Source organism: Engystomops pustulosus, chromosome 6, assembly GCF_040894005.1.
Source record: "Engystomops pustulosus chromosome 6, aEngPut4.maternal, whole genome shotgun sequence".
NCBI lineage: Eukaryota > Metazoa > Chordata > Amphibia > Anura > Leptodactylidae > Engystomops > Engystomops pustulosus.
Genome location: NC_092416.1, coordinates 64,371,577 through 64,396,367, shown reverse-complemented (window position 1 = coordinate 64,396,367; position 24,791 = coordinate 64,371,577). Strand labels below are relative to the sequence as shown.

The 24,791-nt window shown below is 44.0% G+C and overlaps 1 protein-coding gene across 1 annotated transcript; it reads right to left on the bottom strand.

The window, feature by feature from the left end:
* Positions 1–1,004: 1,004 nt before the first annotated feature.
* LOC140065729 (nicotinamide N-methyltransferase-like) lies at positions 1,005–22,871 on the bottom strand. The gene is made up of 3 exons (XM_072113302.1): positions 22,721–22,871; positions 9,652–9,859; positions 1,005–2,447 (listed from the first exon to the last, which is right to left on the bottom strand). The coding sequence occupies exons 1-3, from the start codon at positions 22,869–22,871 to the stop codon at positions 2,018–2,020; spliced, it is 789 nt and encodes a 262-aa protein (XP_071969403.1). The 3' UTR covers positions 1,005–2,017.
* Positions 22,872–24,791: the final 1,920 nt, after the last annotated feature.

Sequence of the window (24,791 nt, the reverse complement as noted above, 5' to 3'; positions counted from 1 at the left end):
AAAAGGGGAAGCGGGGGAGGGCAGAAGGTCCCTTTTCTGTAGTGTGAATGCTAATTGATGAGGTTTCTCTCCGCTGTGTCTTTAGCTTTGCTATGTCAGTGCGAATTTGATCACCATTACTATATTTTATCTTATCCTATATCCTCTATAATATAGAGTATATTCTATTTTCTCCAGTATTTCTGTTCTCTATGCTTCATAGAGGTCTATGGGAACATATAAAATACAGGTTGCATATTCCTGTATACGGTTGTGCACATTATGCTGCCGTATATAATTGCAGTATCCAGAACCAGTGGGAGGTGCATTCTGTCAGCTAGCCAATATTCAGCCATCCATTTTTTGCCAGCCCATCATATTTTATACGGATATGGTGACATACGTGCACATACAGATGAAAATCGTCATGAATATACAGATTCATATGGATTTATACAGCACGAAAATACAGGACCGGAGAAATCACACGTTCATGTGAATGCAGCCTAAAACTGAAGAGAAGTTGGTAAAATTTTAACCGGGTGCATAACGATTCGGTCACAAGGAATGAGACTGCGACCAGGCTAGGAAGAGGGGGCCTGGGGTCTGGCAGAGTGTGTAATACTGAGTATATTTTTTAGATGACAAGGGGCTCAGTGACTGCTAAAGGACACTTTGTAGATAATATATCCGGTCTGCACTCTCAAGTATCTTGGTGCATCTGATCCAGGGATCCAACCCCATGTACAGTAAAGTAAAATTGGGACCACGCACTCCAATGGTCTTTAACACGCATTTAATGTCTTCAAAGTGATAGATTACAGCAGTGATACTTGTGTGACATTTCGGCCACAAGGGCCTTTTTCAAACACAAAAGCTGTCTACCAAAGAGTATCTGCGTGCTGGCGCTTAGTATTGTGCTTGCTGCACAAAGGAGGATGCGCTTCCTCCTGTGTCACACAAGTATCACTGCTGTAATCTATCACTTTGAAGACATTAAATGCATGTTAAAAACCATTGGCGTGCGTGGTCCCAATTTTACTTTACTGCTAAAGGACAATTATTAGTGAGAGGAGGATACTGCTGAATATTTAATTGATGGGAGGCTGCTAATTGACATTTTATTTAGTGGCCAATGCTGATGCTGGACATCTTATTAATGAGGATAGGCTACTGCTGGATATATTATTGAGGAGAGGCTGCTGCTGGACATACTATTGACGAGAGGAGGATGCTAATGGACATCTTATTAATGAGGGAAGGCTGCTGCTGGACATCTTATTTATGAGGAAAGGCTACTGCTGGACAACTTATAATGAGGGGGGGCTGCAGCTGGACAATTAATTAGGGGGTTTGCTAGAATGTGACCGGGAAGCTCCAGGCTCCATAGCTGTTAATTGAGCCTAAAGCCCCTTGGGTTCATTTGCATATGGGTTAAAGCTTTTTTTGTAAATACAAAGGCATACATAGCTAAAAGAGTAATGGATCCTACTAGAGGGGGCACACACCTGCATGTAAGGCTGCTTGCCTTACAATCCTGGATCCTGGTGGTAAATTTCCTTTAATAAGGAAGGCTGCCTCTGGACACTACATATAAGAGCATATGTCTATATAGCATATATGTATATTCTCAAGTGTACTGTGTGGGATGGGGGTGGCAGTGCTAGTTTAGGTATAGGGGATCCTGATCCAAAGTTTGCAACAGGACCCATTGGTGTCTTTTTATGTCACTGATTTTAAACTTTCCACATAAACTATCCTATGGGCTAAATTGAATGCTAGACTAAGAGTATCTCGTATGCCACATGTTATCGTTTCTCCTTTAAAACATAAACATTAGGAAAAACATGTTCTATCTATGATGGAAGCTAAAAATTTCACATTTGAATTCTAAACAAATATTACAAGCTCTATTCTTTATATTATTATAAAGTCTAACACTGTATACCTTTACACTAGTATACGTGGAAATCTACTACTGAAGAGATACATTGATTAGTATTTGAAATGGAAAGTATGCTTTTAATAAAAGACTCACTTAGACCAACTTCTCCTTGTGAGCTGCAATGAACATAATGGCCTTATAGTCAATGAGATCACTGACATTTGTTCTCTCTTTAACCTCACAGCGATCAATAATAAAACCTTCTCCAACTAGAGCTTTCCTGACAAACTCCTCATCATATGTGAAAACATGGAGCTTATCTTTCCCGACTATATAATATGTTGCTTCTGAACATCCAATTATTATGAGGTGCCCTCCAATTTTGAGCAACCTTGAGAACTTCCTGAGATATCTGATGTAATCATCTTGGTCTTTGCTGATAGCATCCAGGAGCCAAGCACTGATGATACAATCCGCTGGTGGTAAATCTATTGGTTCTATCATATTTTCTTTCTCAAGGTCACATTTCACAACATGTTGAAGCGCAGATCGCACTTTTCCTTCTTTGTCTTCTAACTGCTTACTGAAAGGAATGGGAAAAAGTCATCACCTACCAGTCAACAACAATAGGAGAGCATGAAAGCTCAGCAGTTCCCTGTGGAAATTTGGTTTCTAGTAATGATGAAAAGTAGTATTTGAATTGAGACAGGGTTGGTTAATCAAAAGACATCTACCACCAGGATGAAGGATTGTAAACCAAACACATTAAAATACTGGACTTTGTCCCCTCTGGCAGGATCTGCCCCTGGTAGTAGATTTCTTTTAAGTTTTAAGCTTACATTATATCCATTCAAAATGCAATTTATTATAACATACAATAGAATGTTATAGATGAGAAGGTTAGGAGACACTTAACATTGCTTTTTTAACTTTTTGTGCCATTAAAAACGTTTTGTGTGTGACAAAATGTTGCATCTTGTTTTCCTCAACTTTTTTGAGGTCAAAAAGTTGCACAGGACCGTTCAATCGGCTTAAACAAGGAAGCATTAGCCAACTGATTTATGAATCATTCAGCTAGTGCACAGCTGGATTTATGATTTAAGACTTTTTAAAAAGTTGCATTAAAAAATCACAAAGTTGCTCCAATTGTGGGCGTGTCAACTTGAGCAATCTTCTCAGTTTGATAACTAGTATTGATTATGCCCCAAAGTGTACATTGTGATGTGCCAACATATTGGTCACCACGGCAGTGGACAGCTACCCATCCAGTAGGAATAACATCAGTGCCAGGCAGTGATTTGCTGATGATGATGTTCAGGTTGTCTCCTAGTGACCACAGTTGGACAGTTACATCACTAGGGCTCACCCACTTTGTACGTTAGTCTTAGGTTACTATGACTTTTTTTTAGTCTTCTACACCATTCCACCCTATGTTTCCTGCTGTATTCAACATATACTGAGCATACATAGTCAAAAAGGATACCTCTATCTGTCAGTATAATATATCTATGGAAGCATTCAGCGCAGGGGTGGATTAAGCTGACCATGGGCCCTGGGCTGTATGAAGACTGTGCCACCCAAAAAAAAAATACTCTTCAAGTATTGTGGCAATAACAGTTTTTTACTGTCATACAGAATCAGAACCATGTTTACAACATATATATGGTACCAGAACCAAATTTACTTTATAGATATGGAAACAAAAAACAAGCTTATTACATAGATACATCACCAAAAGCAAAATTACTGCATAGTTATGTTCTTAGAACCAAGATTGCTACATGTATGCGTTCCCAGAACTAAGATTACTATATGGATACAAGACCAGCACCAAGAATACTACATATTCTTGGTGAGTTAAGTTATCAGAACTAAGATTACTACATATAAAATACAAAAGAACAAAGCTTACTCCATACATACATTACCAGAACCAGATACAGTTACAGAGCCCAGCTTTCCAATTTCTGACATGGTTTGTGGGGGGAATTGTAGTGGTTATTTCTATAAGTTTGTAATAAACCACTATTAGAAAAAGTTATCAGGATTAATAAGTGAACGAGAGTGGGAGTAAAAAATGTTTTAATATATGGGAAATTAGAGAAAGTATACAATATTTGAAAAACAACTCTAAGATGGTTTAGGTAACTATTTGCAAGATTAGTGGAGGTCACAGAGCCACACTTCTGTAAGAGGGTGTCAATTTTTCAGATACAGATTTTGATGTCCAAATCAGGAGAGGAGTGAAAATAGAGGAAGAGTAGCTCCTCTTATTTATATGTCCTCACCCATTATCATCCACATTTGGCTTCAAAAACTGAATCTAAAAAAATAAACATGTGGCGCCTGCCTTGCGTTTAGGTGGGCGTGTCTGCGTTTGTTAACCAGCGCCAAGTGTCTTACATTGCTTAAATTCTAAACATTTTTAAACACAAAACAAACGTCACATGTGACCATAGCCTCAGGCTACGTGTACAGCCCGTTTGGGCGGAGCCCATACGAGCCAATGTTACCACAACATTCAATTCCCAAAGGAGGGAAATAAATTACTTGACCCAATTTTTTTATGTAGCACCAATAGCCGCACGGCTAGAGACCAAAACTACCCTATCCACCAGGGATTTGGTGACTGGTTAAAATATAACCTTTATTGTATTTACATTAAGTGCCGGGGCCCCAGGGAGCTGGAGGGGCCCACTCGGGCCCCCGGATCAATTGTACCAGTGTCGCTACAAGACACTGGTACAATTGATCACAATCCGGATCAATTAATTTTCTTCCTCTTCGCTTCACTTGTCGGGAGGGCAGCATAGAAGCAGAATCTAAAACTCACCTGTCCTGGTTTCCACGAAGCGGCGCTCAGCATGGTATGCGACGGCTCTGAAACCGGCGCACATGGTGATGTCTTCAGATTTCCCGGAAGGGGGGGTCAGTGTGTCCGCACAGGGAGGGGGGAGGGAGGGGGTCAGTGTGCCCGCAGGGGCAGGGAGGGGGTCAGTGTGCCTGCAGGGGGAGGGCGAAGGGAGGGGATCAGTGTGCCCGCGAGGGGGGGTTAGTGTGCCCGCAGGGGTAGCGGGGGTCAGTGTGCCTGCAGGGGGAGGGGGGAGGTCAGTGTGCCTACAGGCCCAGGCTGAAGACAGATCGCAGCTGCAGGCGCTGCTCCAGGGGAACCATAAAAGGTGAGTTCTTTTATCTTTCCCGGAAGGGGGGGGTCAGTGTGTCTGCACAGGGAGGGGGGAGGGAGGGGGTCAGTGTGCCCGCAGGGGGAGGGGGTCAGTGTGCCTGCAGGGGGAGGGGGGAGGGCGGAGGGAGGGGATCAGTGTGCCCGCGAGGGGGGGTGAGTGTGCCCGCAGGGGGAGGGGGGGTCAGTGTGCCTGCAGGGGGAGGTCAGTGTGCCTACAGGGGGAGGGGGGTCAGTGTGTACGCAGGGGGAGGAGGGGAAGTGTGGCCACTGGAGGGGGGCCCACTAAGGCTCTGTCGCCCAGGGGCCCACTAAAACCTGGAGCCGGCCCTGCAGACAGGAACTGAAAATGTTAGTAATTGGGAAGTGTAAGATTTTATCCTGTACAACACAATGGGCCATATTTATCATACGCCAACGCGAGTGCGCCGGTGTAGGGACAGTATTGGCCCACTCCCATCCGGCCATACCATCCCTCACGCCCCACTGCCGTGAAGGTGGCAGAGAGGGCAAAATAATGCAAGAGCTAGCAATAAACTAGCATTTGCGATTGTTTGACCTCTTAACGACCTGGCCCTTTTTTGTTTTTTCATTTCCATTTTTCACTCCCCATCTTTAAAAATCTATAACTTTATTTATTTTTATACTGCGTATCAAATGGCACTTCATAGTGAAGGTATTGAATATTCCATGCTGTGTACTGGGAAGCGGGAAAAAAATTCCAAATGCAGTGAAAATGGTGAAAAAGCGCATTTCTGCCGTTTGCAAATGCATTTGCGTAGAAAATGGCACTTTTTTGACATTTCGAAAACTATTAAAAATTCAATAAAAAGTGATCAAACGATCATACAGTTCTAAAAATGATAGCATTGAAAACATCATCAAAAGTTGCAAAGAATGACACCACTCACACCAAAGTATGAAAAAGTTATTAGCCCAGAAGATGGCAAAATCCAAAAATAAATTTTGTACAGGAGGTTTTCATTTTTTTTAATGTATGAAAACATAAAACCTATACAAATTTGGTATACCGGTGATCGTACCGAACCAAAGAATAAAGTAGACATGTAATTTGGGGCGCACAGTGAAGAAACGTCTGGCATCATAGTGAGTGCATGGCCAGCGTGCACATACCTGCCACTGCCGGAAGTAAGAAGAGGTCCTGCGGGGATCATTGGAAAGGTGAGTATTGAGCTTACTGTTTTATATACTGGGGCAGAGGATGGCTGTATACTGGGGACAGGCTAAATGAATATATACTGAGGGTGCACTAACCAGCTATATATTGGGGTGGGCTGGCTGGCTATATACTGGGGCAGGTGCCGTCTACATACTGGGGCAAAGGCTGGCTATATACTGGGGCAGGTGCTGGCTTTATACTGGGGCAGGCTAGCTGGCTATATACTGGAGGCAGTGTCTGGATATATACTGGGTGCAGGGGCTGACAATTCACTGGAGCAGGGGACTGGCTACATACTGGGGCAGAGGGCTGGCTACATACTGGGGGCTGGCTATATACTGGGGAAGGGGGTTGGCTATATCCTGGGGGCTGGCTATAAACTTGGGGTTGACTGGCTACATACTAGGGGCCTTGCTTTATAATGGGGGCAGGGGAAGGAGACCAGCTATATTCTGGAGCAGGGAACTGTCTAAATACTTGGGCAGGGGGCTGGCTATATATTGGGGGCATTGGCTGGCTATTTACTGGTGGCATGGGCTGGCTATATACTGGTGGCATGGGCTGGCTATATACTGATGGCATGGGCTGGCCATACACTGGTGGCATGAGTTAGCTATACACTGGTGGCATGAGCTGGCTGTACACTGGTGACATGGGCTGGCTATACAGTGGAGCAAGGGCTGGCTATACAATGGGGCAATGGCTGGCTTTATACTGGGGCAATGGATGGCTATATACTAAAAAGCAGAGGACTGGCTATCTATATACTGGTGGCAGGGGGCTGGCTAGCCATATCCTAGGGCAGGGGGTTGGACAGCTATATACTGGGCGGCAGGGGGCTGGATAGTTATACACTGGGGGGGCTTGCCATATCCTGGGGAAGGGGGCTGGATAGCTATACTGGCAGGGGGCAGTGGGCTGGCTAGATTTATACTGGGTGGCAGGGGCTGGCTAGCTATATACTGGGGGGCTGGCTAACATTATACTGGGGCAAGGAGCTGACTAGCTATATATTGGTGGCTTGGACTGGCTATTTACTGGGGCAGGGGCTGGCTATATACTGGGTCAGGGAGCTGGCTAGCTATATACTGGAGCAGGGGCTGGCTAGCTATATACGGGGGGAAAGGGCTGGCTATGTACTAGGAGCTGGCTGGCTATATGCTGGTGGCATGGACTGGCTGTACACTGGGGACATGGGCTGGCTAAACACAGGGGCAATGGCTACCATTTGATTTGATGCATTATGAACCAAACATACCTTGAGATCTTGTTAAATACACTGGGGGAAGGGCTGGTTATACACTGAGGCAGGGGATGCTGGGAGCTGCAGGGTTATATAGCAGAGCCGGAAATGCCAGCGCCAATTAGGAGGAAGCTGGCCCTTTAAATCACAGAGTACCGCCACACGCGCGCCCTATAGAACGGGGGCGCACGCGGGGCCTAGTCCTGGACGGGAGTGAGTGTCAGGACATAGAAGACCAGGACCAGAGCCAGACCAGGAGTGTGGAGAGGTAAGTGCGGGTCCGGGGCAGCTGAGCATGTACTCGTGTGTACTCGGGTGTACTCGCGATCTGCGACATGGATCACGGGGGCAGCCGTGACATAGGTCCGGACCGCGGGAGCTGCACGGCACAGCGGAACACAGGTGCACCCGCGATCCGAGACATGGATCCCAGGGTCACCTGTGACAGTACCCCCCTTTAGGGCCCCTCTTCTCTTCTTCTTCAGCTCCCTCTTCTTCTTAACACTAGCCCATGCATTATGAACCAAAGATACCTTGTGATGCAAAATCATATCTTGTTTAATACACTGGAGAAGGGCTAGCTATACACTGGGGCAAGGGCTGGCTATACACTGGGGCAAGAGCTGGCTATATACTAGGAAGCAGGGGGCTGGCTAGCTATATACTGGGGGCAGGGAGCTAGCCATATACTGGTGCATGGGCTAGCTATGCACTGGAACAAGGACTGGCTATACACTGGGGCAAGGGCTGGCTACATACTGGGTCAAGGGCTGACTATTTACTGTGGCAGGGGCTAGCTATATACTGGAGCAGGGGCTGGCTATATACTGGGGGCAAATGGCTGACTATATACTGGTGGCATGGGTTGGCTATATACTGGTGGCATGGACTGGCTATATACTGGTGACATGGGCTAGCTAAACACTGGAGGAAGGGCTGGCTACACACTGGGGCAAGAGCTGGCTATACACTGGGGCAAGGGCTTGCTATATAGTAGGGCAAGGGCTGTTGTGGCAGTATTCAGAATCATATATAATTATTATATAATTAACATTGTAAGGAACAAAGGTCGCATAGTGGGATAAACTTATTGTGCATTTTTTAAGATGTATTGTTCTGTAATTTTATGGTGTTGTGAATGATATAAAAGAGGCAGGACATGAGACGCCAGCAACACCCCGGAAGAAGCTCTGTAGGCGGAACCCAGGGTCGGGTGGACATGTGTGACTGGCGTCCTGCTTATGTCTAGATATGCGCATTTTTACAAATATTTTGTGAGTATACTTTTAAATAAAATTTTAAACTATAAAGAAAATACTACACTATCCATATTCTTATCAGAAATCTGTGGAGACGTGGAATATTCATTGAAAAGGATCGATGCATCAAGCAATATACTTTGTTGGATTCATAAAGAATTTATAAAGGATTGTCGGAGCTCCGGTCAGAGTAATTTCTCTCTTTCTTTTATTTTACTTGTAGGACTGTTTGTGAACCGGTCCTGAGCCGTTGTTAGCTCCTAGGAGCCAAGTGTGCAACACATTGGGGCAGATTTACTTACCCGGTCCGTTCGCGATCCAGCGATGCGTTCTCTGCGGTGGATTCGGGTCCGGCCGGGATTCATTAAGGCAGTTCCTCCGACGTCCACCAGGTGGCGCTGCTGCGCTGAAGAGCATCGGAATGCACTCAAATACACCGGCCTATCCTCCATGAAGGTAAGTGCAAGCTCCGCGACACTTTCGGTTTTTTAAATGCGGTGTTTTTTCCGAATCCGTCGGGTTTACGTTCGGCCACGCCCCCCTATTTCCGTTGCATGCATGCCAGCGCCGATGCGCCAAAATCCGATCGAGTGCGCCAAAAACCTGGGGCAATACACGGAAAATCTGCGCAAATCGGAAATATTCGGGTAACACGTCGGGAAATGCGAATCGGGCCCTTAGTAAAGACCCCCATTAAGATTGTTATATAGTATTCAGAATGTTGGAATTTTTAAAATCAGCATTACATAGGCTATTGGAATCTTCACCAGCTTAAAATTACATCCCTGATGACAGGTTTGTTTTAAATAGAAGTGAGAGAAGACTCTTCCTTAATATTTTCTTTAAATGCTTTCACATCATTGCACAATAAAGGCAATGACAAAAGTAAAGGGGTCTCTTCTATTATTTCCTAAAATACTTAACCATTTTCCTTCTATCTCTGCATGAAGTTGTGCAGCATGTCCCCAGTGAAATGCTCCTGTACGAGTGTCCACCCATCTCTTCAGCTCCAGGATGCATCTGTCTTGGACCTTCAAGACTATGATGTGTTTAAAAAACTCACAGGCTGCATACAGATGATGAACAATGGAGCTAATGCTGAGGTCTATCAAGATATCTCCTTTAATATGACCTGTACAAGAAAAAAAAATCACGCTAAAACATATAAGTACTGTACATGTTCTGTCACCATGGCTTAGAGAACAGTGCTATACATGTCTGCTGCTGGCACACCAGTGAGTAAATGAGTAAAAATAGCAAAATTTAAAGCTTATTTCATAAATTGTATAATGTATAGCACAGAATAAAAATGTGAATGTGATCATTTTAAAAGAACACTGATCAAATTAGAGAACAATGGGGCAGATTTACTTACCCGGTCCATTCGCGATCCAGCGGTGCGTTCTCTGCGGTGGATACGGGTCCGGCCGGGATTCACTAAGGCAGTTCCTCAACCGCCCACCAGGTGTCGCTGCTGCGCTGAAGAGCATCGGAACGCACTGGAGTTCACTGTCCTATCGTGGGTGAAGGTAAGCGTGTGTCGAGCGTCACTTTTTTTTTTAAATGCGGCAGTTTTTCCGAATCTGTCGGTTTTTTTTTACGGCCACGCCCCCCCGATTTCCGTTACGTGCATGCCGGCGCCGATGCGCCACAATACGATCGCGTGTACCGAAATCCCGGGGCAATACAGGGAAAATCGGCACAAAACGGAATCGGGCCCTTAGTAAATGACCCCCACTGTTATTGGTGTTATTCTGGCAGCTGGTGCTAATTTCCTTAAAGGGAACCTACCACCACGAATCTATCTATAAAGGTTGAACGGTTGGTAGGTGGATCAATAGGACGTGAGGATAGCACTTTTAAGGGCTAATCCTCACATCCCTGCACTTTTTTGGTAACTTTTATTATCAGTAATAGCTGAGGCTACATGGCGTTGCTACTCCACGCCCCAGCAGCATCTTTACTCCTCCTACCCACAATCTTCGGCGCGCAGCTCCTCATAGCTGCGTGCCCTCGTCCGACGAACCAGCCTTCTGCGCATGCCTGCACGATCAGTGCTCCGAAGCCGGAGCTGCACAGGCACGGGCCTGCCGTTCTGCGCATGTGTAAACGGCAGGTTCGTCGGACGAGGAAGATTGTGGGTAGGAGGAGTAAAGATGCTACTGGGGCGTGGAGTAGCCTCAGTAGCCGTATTACAAAATTTGCATATAAAGCTAATAAAAGCTATCAAAAAGTGCGGGGACGTGAGGATTAGCCCTTAAAAGGGCTATCCTCATATCCTATTGATCCACCTACCACCCGATCTACCTTTATAGGTAGATTTATGGTGGTAGGTTCCCTTTAAAAGGGTATTCCCATTAAAACAAGTTTCTTATATGTACTCAGGATAACAAAATAACACATTGGGGCAGACTTACTTACCCGGTCCTGTCGCTGTCCCCGAGGTGTGTTGTCCGACGAGGATGAAGTCTGGCGCGATTCTTCAAGATCGTGCGTCCATTTTCCTGCATGTGTCGTTTCCCCGCTGAGGTCCACCGGAGTTCACCTTCTTCTTCCCGGTGTATGTGAGTGCATTGTCTTGCGACACAATTTGAATAGTAAATCCCACGCTTAGTCCAAATCAGTCGGGTTGTCCATTGGCCACGCCCCCCAATTTGTGTTGCATGCAAGATTGCGCCAAAATCCCCACTTAAATGCGGCGCAAATCAGAAGTAGTCAGGAAACCTGATGAAAATGCGCCATGCGGATCCTTAGTAAATGTGCCTCATTCTCTAATTCACTGTTATTAACAAAAATACAGAATTTCAGAGATAAAAGTCCAACCTGTCTCTTTCAGTCCTGATGTACATTATTTCATTTGCCCCTAGACACAACCCTGTAACTTCTGACTTTAGGGCCGGGCCGCCATCTTGGATTTAAGTGTGAGGCCGTGCTTGCTGAGTTTCTGTGTCTTTCTGCTCTGGGCCTGTAGCCACGCCCCCTGCACAGAGCTCACAGACACACCCTGATCACTTCCTGCCAGCACATCGTGAGCAGAGAGAGTAGCTTCAAACTGCAAACTACAAGGAGATAAGTTATCAGGGGGAAGGGGAGGCAAGCACATATCTGTGAGAACACAGATGTAGCAGGGCTGGCAGTGTAAAAGTCGGTCAGCTTCTGTCTATCAGCCCCTGTCTGCCATGCTTCTGTGTAATAGGCATCTCATGCATCTCTCATCCATCTCATCTATCTCCATCTATGTGTAAGTGTGTTAGTACAATGTCAGAAGCCAGATGAAAGTGTATATACACCTGTACCCTGATAATCCAACTACATTGTCACCCCAACAGAACTAGATGGATCATAAAGTGTCTGTTTAGAGAGTCCCTGCCCACACTCTGGGATTCTCCACTGAGCAACATAGGGAGTGATAGGAGCTAAACAGCAATAAAACTGAGTCAAATTGTAAATTAAGGGGTTAAAATGACCTTTATTGTGTTAATATCACTAGGGGATTGAAATGTGTGAAATTTCTTTCATGGAAAAACCTGTTTAATAATCAAAAATATTTAATACCCTAACAACCTAACTTTCCAGTTTTTACTGACTTTGTAAAAATGGTGTGCCATTCCAAAGTGACTGACACACTTAGGCTCCCCAGATGAAGGCCAAAAGGGTGATCCTTTCAGCCATAGCAAGAGAAGTTGAAAGCAAGGAATTGATTGTAGAGACTGATATTTTCTGTCTCTAATGATGATTAGAGATGAGCGAGCACTAAAATGCTCGGGTACTCGTTATTCGAGACAAACTTTTCCCGATGCTCGAGTGCTCGTCTCGAATAACGAACCCCATTGAAGTCAATGGGAGACTCGAGCATTTTTCAAGGGGACCAAGGGTCTGCACAGGGAAGCCTGGCCAAACACCTGGGAACCTCAGAAAAGGATGGAAACACTACGGAAATGCACAGGAAACAGCAGGGGCAGCATGCATGGATGCCTCTGAGGCTGCTTAATCGCACCATTATGCCAAAATTATGGGCAACAGCATGGCCATGACAGAGTGACCGAATGAGGCTAGAAAGCATCTAAAACATCCAATAATTGACCCTGACACTATAGGGGACGGCACACAGAGGCAGCGGCAGCAGGCTAGAGAGTGTCATGGCGACATACCCTAAATGGACTCAGGTTTCACCAAAGGAGGTGAGCAAGAAGCGCTGAAATGATTTCCTATGTGAACAAAAGGTTGACGGTATATTTAGTCGATAACACAGCATGGTGGCGACATAGTGACCAAGTTCCATAACGTATCTGGTGAAACACCCGAAAAATTAGCCTGACACAGCTCTTTTGATAAAGGGACGACATGGGGAGGCAGCCATGGAGACGACTTCCATGATTAAGAGTGACTACTGGGGCATCCATATTGCTTCTATGATTGAAACTTCAGGTCTCCAGCATGGTGACAGATGGGCCGAGTTCCACTATGTATCTGGTGAAACACCTGAAAATTCTGCCTGACACAGCTCGTTTGATAAGGGGATGATGTGCTGCATATCCTCTCGTGCTACAGCGTCTGTGGTATAGACAGTTGAAAGTTGCACATGGAGACATTGGTGGACGCTGTGGAGGATCGTGGAGGCGAAATGGACAGGAAACAGCAGGGGCAGCATGCATGGATGCCTCTGAGGCTGCCTAATCTTGGGATGGAGCTGGCGGTCCGCTGCCAGGCGAGCTTTTGCCTGTCCAAGCCCCTGTCTCTCGACTCCTCCCCACCCAAAATGGGCCTGGGGGCCAGAAGCGTTTACTTTGAAAAAATTATAATTTTCAAAGCAGGCCGGGTCGTTTGAATATTTCACCTAGGAATAATGGAATAGCATAGTGGTTCTATTTTAATTGTTTTTACGGAAATGGTTCCATAATTAAGAGCGACAGTATGGGGCATCCATATTGCGCTGCTATGATTGCAACTTCAGGTCTCCAGCATGGCGGCGACAGATGGGCCGCGTTCCACTATGTATCTGGTGAAACACCTGAAAATTCTGCCTGACACAGCTTGTTTGATAAGGGGACCATGTATGGAGGCAGTGAACTAGTAGTAGATTAAAGGTGCTGCAGTTAAAACTATGTTAGTTGGATCTTGGGATGGAGCTGGCGCTCCGCTGCCAGGCGAGCTTTCGCCAATCCAAGCCCCTGTCTCTAGGCTACTCCCCAAACAGCACTTCTAAGAACCTTTTGTATAAGATCAAGTGTAGTAGCGTTCTTATAAGTTTGGGTTCTGGCGGGTGAGGGGAATGTAAACAGATGCGCAAGAAGCGCTGAAATAATATCGGTAAATGATAAAAGTTTGCCAGTATATTTTGTGGATTACACAGCAGGGTGGCGACAAAATTAACAAGTTTGATGTGGAAGCCATGAAAACAACCCAAAATTCTGCCTGACACAGCTCGTTTGATAAGGGGACCATGTATGGAGGCAGTGAACTAGTAGTAGTTTAAAGGTGCTGCAGTTAAAACTATGTTAGTTGGATCTTGGGATGGAGCTGGCGCTCTGCTGCCAGGCGAGCTTTCGCCAATCCAAGCCCCTGTCTCTAGGCTACTCCCCAAACAGCACTTCTAAGAACCTTTTGTATAAGATCAAGTGTAGTAGCGTTCTTATAAGTTTGGGATATGGCGGGTGAGGGGAATGTAAACAGATGCGCAAGAAGCGCTGAAATAATATCGGTAAATGATAAAAGTTTGCCAATATATTTTGTGGATTACACAGCAGGGTGGCGACAAAGTTAACAAGTTTGATGTGGAAGCCATGAAAACAACCCAAAATTCTGCCTGACACAGCTCGTTTGATAAGGGGACCATGTATGGAGGCAGTGAACTAGTAGTAGTTTAAAGGTGCTGCAGTTAAAACTATGTTAGTTGGATCTTGAGATGGAGCTGGCGCTCCGCTGCCAGGCGAGCTTTCGCCAATCCAAGCCCCTGTCTCTAGGCTACTCCCCAAACAGCACTTCTAAGAACCTTTTGTATAAGATCAAGTGTAGTAGCGTTCTTATAAGTTTGGGATATGGCGGGTGAGGGGAATGTAAACAGATGCGCAAGAAGCGCTGAAATAATATCGGTAAATGATAAAAGTTTGCCAGTATATTTTGTGGATTACACAGCAGGGTGGCGACAAAGTTAACAAGTTTGAGTGGGGTGTTTAGCATTCATATGCCTGCGCATACTGGTGGTAGTTAAGCTAGTAGTGGTGGAACCCCTGCTGATCCTGGTTTGGCAAAGGTTGCACACCACAGTCCGTCGGTCATCCGGTGTTTCTTTAAAGAACCTCCAGACTTCTGAAAATCTAGCCCTCGCCACGGGAGCTTGACTACGGGGAACATTTGGCGCTGATGCACCAGCTCTGGCCCTGCCTCTCCGTCTGGCCCCACCACTGCCTCTTCCAACCTGTTCTGCTATAGGACTCGCCTCCGTCTCAGAAGCACTGTGTTCACCCGGCCTATCAACCCAGCTTGGGTCTGTCACCTCATCATCCTCCGATCCCTCAGTCTGCTCCCCCCTTGGAATTCCTGCCCTGACAACAACTTCACCACTGTCTGACAACGGTGTCTCCTCATCGTCGGACACCTCTTTACACACTTCTTCCACTACGTCAAGAAGGTCATCATGACCCACAGACTGCGACCGGTGTAAAACCTGGGCATCAGAAAAGAGCTCAGCAGCAACCGGACAAGTGGTCTGTGACTCTGGGAAGGGTCCAGAAAACAGTTCCTCAGAGTATGGCGGTTCAAATGCCAAATTTTCCTGGGAGGGGGCAGACTGGGGGGAAGGAGGCTGAGGTGCAGGAGCTGGAGGAGTGCCTATTTCGGTAACATGGGTGGACTGCGTGGAAGACTGACTGGTGGACAAATTGCTAGAAGCATTGTCGGCAATCCACGACATCACCTGTTCGCACTGTTCTGGCCTCAACAGTGCTCTACCACGAGTCCCAGTAACTTCGGACATGAACCTAGGGAGTGTAGCTCTGCGGCGTTCCCCTGCTCCCTCATCAGCAGGTGGTGTCTCACCCCGCCCAGGACCACGGCCTATGATCCCTGCAGTAGTTGGACGCCCACAACCCCGCCCTCGTCCTCTAACTCTAGCCCTCGGGTTAAACATTTTGAAAATGAAAGTTATAACTGTAAATTTTTTTTTTTTTTTGTGTTTTTTTTTTTTTTTTAATGTTTTTTTGTTTTTAAAACCAAACGATGCTATCCTATTGCTATGGCTATTTTCTAGCCAACTATGAAAGCACACTGCTATGCCAGATGAGATGATGCTGAGTTATCAAAAAATAAACGTAAAATAAAAAGAAACTGGCAGACTGTGCCTAATTGAAATCAAACCCCTAATAAATTGTCCCACTTTGGTGTTTGAGATGGATATGTGTGTCACTAAGAGCTAAACACAACGGTCCCAAGTCTCACTGCAAATTCCTCACAATATGGTACTAGCTGCACTACTAATGCCAGCAAGCCCAGCCACAAGAAAACAAAAAAAAGTAAAATAAAACGTTATTGTAGCCCTAAGAAGGGCTGTTGGGTTCTTGTAGAATCACTCCTGCCTAACACTATTCTAATAGAACAGCCTAACGCTTTCCCTGACCAGCAGCAGCTCTCTCCCTAGCGGCATCCAGACAGAGAATGATCCGAGCAGCGCGGGCAGGGGCTAGTCTATTCCAGGGTCACCTGATCTGGCCAGCCAACCACTGCTATCGACGTGTAAGGGTACCACGTCATGCTGGGTGGAGTGCAGAGTCTCCTGGCTTGTGATTGGCTCTGTTTTCTGGCCGCCAAAAAGCAAAACGGCGGGAGATGCCATTTTCTCGAGCGGGCGAAATACTCGTCCGAGCAACGAGCAGTTTCGAGTACGCTAATGCTCGAACGAGCATCAAGCTCGGACGAGTATGTTCGCTCATCTCTAATGATGATAAGTGCAAATACTAATGAGGGAGATGGCAGGCACACTCTTTCACTTTGTGTGATGCTGGTGGACTATAGTTTTTGTTATGTTTTAATAATTTTAACCCCGTCAGGACTTAGCCTATTTTGGCCTTAAAGAAAATCTACCATTTGATTTGAAGCATTATGATGCAAATGCAACATCCCCCACCGGGACTTAGCCTTTTCTTGTGGCCTGGAGGTAGCCAGACCCAGAATACCAGAGTGGCTGGCGATAGCGGCCTAGGGCACATTAATGTCACGGTGCTTTGGGGGACCGGAGGGCTGTCCTACAGCCTGGCAGGTCTCCAGCAGGTGGTGTGTGCAAGAAATATTGAGGGAGAGGCTGATGTACTGGTTCTCCCTGGGGCAACCCCTGAGTGTCTGGAAGATGAGTCCCTGGGTAATGGCTGGGGAAGCCCGTGGTGGCAGACAGCCGTATCCAGAGATCAGACGGAGGCAACGTTGTGCAAATCAACTCACAGCTCTTTATTGAACAACGGTAGCAGGCAACGGGCCTAAACGGTCAAACTGCAGATTCGGATTCTGGTACTGGAGTGGTCGTGGAGAGTGGTCCGCAGCCTGATATTGGATGCAGGCTGGGATAATTGAGATGGAGCTGTGTCCTGACTTGCCCTGTGTGTCAGGCAGTAGGCCTGAGGCTTTATCAGTTCCTGGGATTAGAATACTGAGGCAGCACTAAAGGTGTGCTCCTACCTCTTCACTCCTTGGAATAAGACCATGTGCTCCCACTGCACAGAGGCTACAGCTGTTCTCCCCCCAGAGTTCTCCCTGCATTATCCCTTGGGTGAGTTGTGCAGGCTCAAGAGATGGATCCTGACAGGTAGAGGGTCCTATTCGCAACTACCCCCTTGCCTATACGTTGGCAGGGGTGTTGCACAAACATACCTTGAGAATGCTTTAGCTACACTGATTCAGGATCATATCTTGGTTAATCCCTGAGGTGAGTGGTTTTACTGATAAAACAATTATAAAATTATGATAATGAAGCTGTGTGGATCCTTTGCCTGTGCTCAGCTTTTACTAGCCCATTAGTTATGCACTGATCAGAGGATGATGTAATCACTTCATTGCTGCACCATCCCCCAGCTGCTGTGTATGAGTTAGCAAGCTCAGGTTGATTATTCATGTCTTGACTACGCTACGTGTGTAATGTGTTTATGTCGGCAGCCAGCCTCACCCAGCTTTCCCAAGGTCCTTAATTTTATGATTATTTTTTGAGCTAAACCTTCTGATTCTGCATCAGTGTAGCTACAGCTTTCTCAATGTATGTTTGGTTAATAATGGTAGGTATCCTTTAACCCCTTAAATACCTGGTCCTTTTTTGCTTATTCATTTCCATTTTTCACTCCCCACCATCAAAAATCTATAACTTTTTTATTTTTACACTTAAAGAGCCCTGTGCAGGCTTGTTTACTGCATTACAAATTGCACTTCATAGTTATGGTATTCAACCATATATCAGACACTGAGCTCAGTGACTTAGTGCTCAGGGTCCGATATATCGCTGAGCTGGTGCTGCTGCAGCTCAATATCTGAGCCGAACCAGCATCGGGACACAAGGGGTTCTTTCTATAACTAATAGCCGGCACCCCAGTGTAACACCCGCGATCAGAGTGAGCTCGATCGCAGGTGTTTAACCCGTTAAATGCCACGGTCAGTGCAACCGCATTTAACATGCCTTTGGGGGAGTTTTAGATGGGTTTTCTCTTTTTATCTTTTGGAAATGTGTACATTTTAGGGCTAGATAAACGTATAACCGACACAATTTGACCATTCTAAATTTCACCTCCATTTTGATGTAATTACTATGAAGATCTCAAGGGGTTAACAATCTTCCTGAAAGCTGTTGCTGATAGTTTGAGGGGGTGCAGATTTTAAAATGGGTTGGTTATATTCCATTCATCCAGCATTCATCCCCAAAATAGTCAATTCTGAAAATACGGAAAATCGATATTCGATTTGTAAAACGCGTGACATCAAAATAAATTATTCAGACATTTCATGTATATTTTTATATATCAGGCATTTTTGGCGATACCTAATGTGTTTATGATTTATACTGTCATACTACAGTATGGCACAGTGACGTAACTAGGAGAGGCCCTGTGTCACTATATGTGGTTTTGCACCCTTTAACATATCCAGGGGATTTTGAGATTGTTTTCTCGTGACATATTGTACTTCAAATTAGGTTAAATTTTAGATGATATCTTTTGTGTTTAGTTATTAAAAAAACTGAAGATTGGCAAAGATTTTGAAAAATTCTTTATTTTCAGACTTCTAAATTCTCTACTTTTGAACAGAAGTAATTCTTAACTTACATTTCCAAAATGAGTGCTTTATGTTGGCATGGCTTTTTAAGATTTCATCTATTTTACTAGAATGTTATGAGGCTCAGGATTTTGGTGCCGTGTTTCATATTTTTGGGAAAATCTCTAAACCCTGTATTTAGATGTACCTGCTCAACTTTTAATTGGCTGTGAAAGGCCTAAATAATAGCTAGACTCATAAATTACCCCATTATGGAAACTACACCCCTCAACATATGAAAAAGCCCTTTTGAGAAGTTTGTTAACCCTTTATGTGTTTTATAGGGGTTAAAACAAAATGGAGGTGCGTTCTACAAATTGTAATATTTTTGAACAATACATTCATCTTGTGCAGAAAATTAAACATTCGCAATGTATTAAATAAAGAGAGGCTCCACAAAGTTTGATACCCAATTTCTCCCGAGTACACTGATACCCCATATGTGGCGGTAACCTGTTGTATGGGCACACGGCCGGGAAAAAAACGGAAGGAGGCACCATTCAGATTTTTTTGGCAGTTTTGCATTGTCAAATTGTACAGGCTATAATTATTTTCTTTTTTAATGTGGACATATAGGGGCTTATTTTTTGCCACATGAGATGCACTTTTCTGGTACTTAATTTTGGGGCATCTATAGCTAAAAGATAATATTTTTTTAACTCTTTGTTGGTGGAGAAAATGAAAATATCATTTTTGCTGAGATTTTTTTTTTGGCCGTTCACCATACCAGATTTTATATTATTTTCCCAATTTTACTCAATAAAACTAATTTGGAGAAAATCTTATTCATTTTAGCATCACCATCTTTTCCAATGCATAACTTTTTTATTTTTCGGCTGACAAATCTGGTTAAGGGACTATTTTTGGGAGTACAGTTGTTCTTCATAGTGGTCTTATTTTGGAGCACGTAACATTTTTTTAAATCATTTTTTATGCATTTTAAAAGGGTTTTAAATAAAAATATGTGGGGTTTGTGTGTATTTCATTCAATTTTACTGAATAAAAGCTAATTTGGAGAAAATCTTGTTCATTTTTGCATCACCATCTTTTTAGATGCATAGCTTTTTTATTTTTTGGCTGCCCAATCTGGTTAAGAGTTGTTCAAGAGTGTTTACCATGTGGGTCCAGTAACGATTCTGTTATATCATACAGATTTGTTTCGGACGCAGCGATACCAAATATGTGGGTTTTTCTGTGTATTTGTGTTTTTTATACTTTATTAAGTGTTTGTATGGGAAAGTGACATTTTTGGGGCTTTTATATTTATTTATTTATTTATTATTTATTTGGATGTTTTAAACTTATTTTTTTAAACAGTTTTTACTTACTAAAACTTGAACTCAAACCAGCGATACTCTGATCGCTCACTCAGCAGACCTCGAGATCGGATCCCCTGGTAAGAAGCATGGAACCACCCTTACACGCCAAGATCATGCTTAACCATGACGTGTAAAAGGTTAACACTTGTGAGCAGAGCTGGCTCCAATCCTGGGTGTTCAGCATAGGGCCAGCTGTAATATACAGCTGACAGCCACTGCTTCTGGTGCCAACTCCGTTTGTGAGCCGGTGCCAGAAGTGGGATGTAATAGCACGTCCCAGTGTGGGAAGTTTCTTCCCCCAGGGACATCCTATTACGTCCAGGTGCGCAAAAGGGTTAAAAAGGTTGATCTCTTTATTAAAATTTTCCACCATATTTTGACACCCATAACTCTTTCATATATGAGTGTGCAGAGTTGTGTAAAGTATCCTTTTTTGCAAGACCATGTTCCCATTATGCGATCCAAAACACACTGGGGCACATTTACTTACCTGTCCCTTGCGCCATCCCCAATCCGGAATGTCCGACGATAAAGAACTCTGCCGCAATTCACTTAGATTGTGCGCCCGATTTCCTGAATGTGTCACTTCCACAATCAGGTCCGCCGGAGTTCAGCATCTTCCTCCCGCTGTATTTAAGTGCATGGCTTGTGACACAATTTAAAGTTAAATCCTGTGGTTTGTCCGAATCCGTCGGATCGTCCAACGGCCTGCCGCCCCCCGCCCCATTTGTGTCGCATGAAAAGTTGGAAAACCCAATCAAAATGTGGCCACGGGACCCTTAGTAAATAAGCCCCACTCACTTTTCCCACAGGGCAATTTAACAAGAAGTAACTTAACTTATTGCTACCTGGTCTGCCCCAGCTTTGAATAGTATCAGCGTCCTGAGGCACCCCAATACCACTGAAAGAAGGTTGTGCCCACTGAACCAGAAGAAGTGTGGGGCCTGAAGCAAGTTCTCCAATAGCTCCAAAACAATTCTTTTTACACCTTCTCACTACTCCTATGATCCCATGCAGCCCAAGATAGGTCACTTTAAAATAGTGCAGCACTACCTGGATCTGTAATGCTGTCATTTCAACCGTATAAACTATGAAACTATGTCTGGCAAACTCTGGGCCTGGGTGACAGCCCGCATGCCTACAGAAAGGTTTTTGAGTGCCACCATTGGCCTCTGTGTCATAGACTCGCCACCACCGCCATAGGGTGTTTGAACCATCTGAATACTTTAATTTACTACAAAACAAGTGGCAAGTGCTTATTCGGGGGATACAAGCTGTTAGGCAAATAGTTGGTATGTAACATTATAAACGTGTGATGAACTTCACAGCCCATGGACAAAAATGTAAAAAGGATATTTTGGGATGATTTGAGCGTTATTAATGGAATTAATGCTCCTGAACTTGTAGTTGGTTTAGTGGCTCAAACCACTCCAACAGGCTCAATTTAAATTTAAAACAATTATAATTCTGTCTCTAATGGTATACGTGATCAAGATAGGTGATCAATTTAATATTGGTGGGTTTTTAAGACTGAGATCCTCACTGAGCAGCTGATTATGGCACACAGGGAACAGAACTGAAAGTCTGGTTCTTTTATCTATGAAGACCTCCACCACTGTGACATTCATGACCTTTCCTATGGATAACTCATTTAAGGGAAATAAATTATGTAAGGGAAACTCATCTCCCAAAACAAGTTAGGTTCTATCCACAGGATAGGAAGTCTCAGTGATCTCAGATCACGAGAACAGGGTCCGGTCGGGTCTGATGTACCCCCGTCAGACACCTTGTCTCTCCCCAAGATGATTGGAGCATCCTGGCTCCCCCGTTAATCTGTATAGAGCAGACGGAGATTGCTGAATGCCATACTTGGCAATCTCAGTCAGTTCCACAGAGATGAATGGGGCAGCTGACCATGCGCAACCAGCTGCTCCGGTCATCTCTGGGAGCGATAAAGGGTCCTATGGGCGAAATCAGGTTAACCTAAAAGGTGGGAAACTCCTTATCTCAGATTTAGATGGCAACTCCATTTTCTAATGAAACTCAATACAGTACTGTGCCATGCTAACAAACCCCTTAAAAGCTTTCTGTGTGTAGGTAACGATACACATATCTACATGCTTCCAACCAAGAGAAAAGGTACAAGTGGACACATTTCTATTTAAGTGTTTCTGGCTAGTGAAGCTTAAAAAGGAGTAAAACAATTACTTTACTTAGCCACAAATAAAACCCTATTTTCTTTGTTATCTATAATAAGTTGTTACTTTTCTCCCTTTTACCTTTCATTTGTTGTTACAGCTCTGTTCATGCCTCAAAAAGCAAGTTTACTAAACACGGTCAGTTGTACAATTATTTTAAACTAGTGAATCACAGAAAATCGAGTTACGTACCCAACTGGAAAGTTTTTTTAAGATTTTCAATAGGAAATATCAAGGAATCCTCTCTGAAGACCATATCAGGCTTATCTGAACAATAACTCTCTAAAAATCCTCTGGAATCACAGCCATGTACATGATAGAGCTTATAGTTAGATGAATCCATTGTCGAATTATGTGGAACAGCTACTTACTGGCGCTTCGTGTATTTATATTGTTACTTGGGATAAGAACTAATTGTAATATCATGAGTTTTTGTATTCATGAGCCGGTCATGGGAACATAATTTCATAAATGGAAGAATCTTCAAATAAACTATTTTGCCTTACTGTTAACTCCTTCATACAGCATTTTTTTTACATTTAGGCCAAGCTTTCTTATTTTCTCTTTTTTTTAATATTGTTCCATCATAACCCTACACATAACCCTATATATTTACTGTAAGAATAGTAGTTTTTTGCATTACCGGTGCCACCAAATTATGAGGAGGGATGCTTGATTTTAATTTGCATGTGAAGGTTGATGAGCGATTACCTTGAGTGGAGGTGAGCGGACTCAGCTTTGTGGACAACGCACCCTCGGGACTTAAAATTTAAATCTAGTAAGCAGCTGGGTAAGGTAATCTAATTTATTTAATTAACTATAAAAGTTGGAAATTTTGTAAAAAACGTTTTATACTATGCTTTACTGTGGGAAACTGGGCACTACTAAAAACAGACCTCTGGTGACAGGTTCCCTTTAAGTACTTATTTTTGGCCAGACTCCAAGTCAATTTGCTCCTATCTTCTTCTTTTAGTCTATTTAGAGGTGACAAGGCACTGTTATTTGCGACAGCGATGGAGCCCCTATTTGATGCCCTGATAAAGTCTCCATACATTCGTGGGTTTTAATAAGGGACACTGCATGAAAAAGTAGCATTATATGCAGACGGCCTGCTTCTTTTCCTTGATGATTAAAAGCTGCAATGGATATTATTCGTAGCTTTGGTCAGCTCTCAGTTTTGACCTTTAATTTGTCGAAGACGATGATACTCCCCTTCTCTCCTCATGTTTGCACTCAATCCATGTTGGACAGTGGTCTATCACTGATATCCTCTTTTAAATATTTAGATATTCAATTACTATGCAATCACTTAATTTTAAGCACTTAATTTTCTTCCTTTATTAAATAAATCCCAGTAAAAGGTCAAGGACTGGTGCAAGATGCTTTTTTTGGTGATTGGACGGGTGTACTTAATTAAAATTATATTGATGCCCCCGCTACTCTTTTGTGTAATTCGCCTATATTGCATGCACCCTATTGTAGCTACATTCTATAGCATCCCAGAAATTCCCAAAGGGGTTAATCCCCTATGTAAAAGACCAATAATGTTGGGGTTGGGCAGCTCTTACAAAATGTGGGGTACATCTGGACCAGATTTTGAGGCACTATCGTCACTTAAAGAAAATCTTCCACCAGGATCAAGGATTGTAAACCAAGCATACTGGCAGAATCCATTGTTCTTTAAGGTTCTTATGCTCTTGTTTTTAAGAATAAAAGCCTTTAAAACATATTCAAATCAGCCCAAAGGGCTTCAGGCTCCATTAAAACCTATGGAGGCAGGAGCCCCTCAGGCTCATTTGTATCATTTTACAATTTTAAAAAGCTAAAAAAAAAAAAAACTGATCCTGCCAGAGGGAAAACATAACAGCAAGTCAGTATGCTTGGTTTACAATACTTGATCCTGGTGGTAGATGTCCTTTAAAAACCTGAAGTTATCGAAATTTATGAACATTACAGGTTGGTCATTGTTCATGTAGATTCACTATACTTATCGATCCCGCATTGGGAAGGGTGAAAAGCCACTGCCTTCTTTTTCAAATGAGAAGGTGTCAATACCGGTCCCACAACAATTTCCTTGACAATGTCCTCGAATTCTCAATGACCAATTTGGGCTGGTTTAATATCAAGTTGTCTTATATCACAGTCACTACCTGTCTAGTGTTGAATAGTATTGCACCATAGTGATGTATGTTAAACCTCAAATGGCCTAAGCCTACAGTCACTGAATGTCTAATCTCAAACTGTCTCATAGACAGTCACTTGC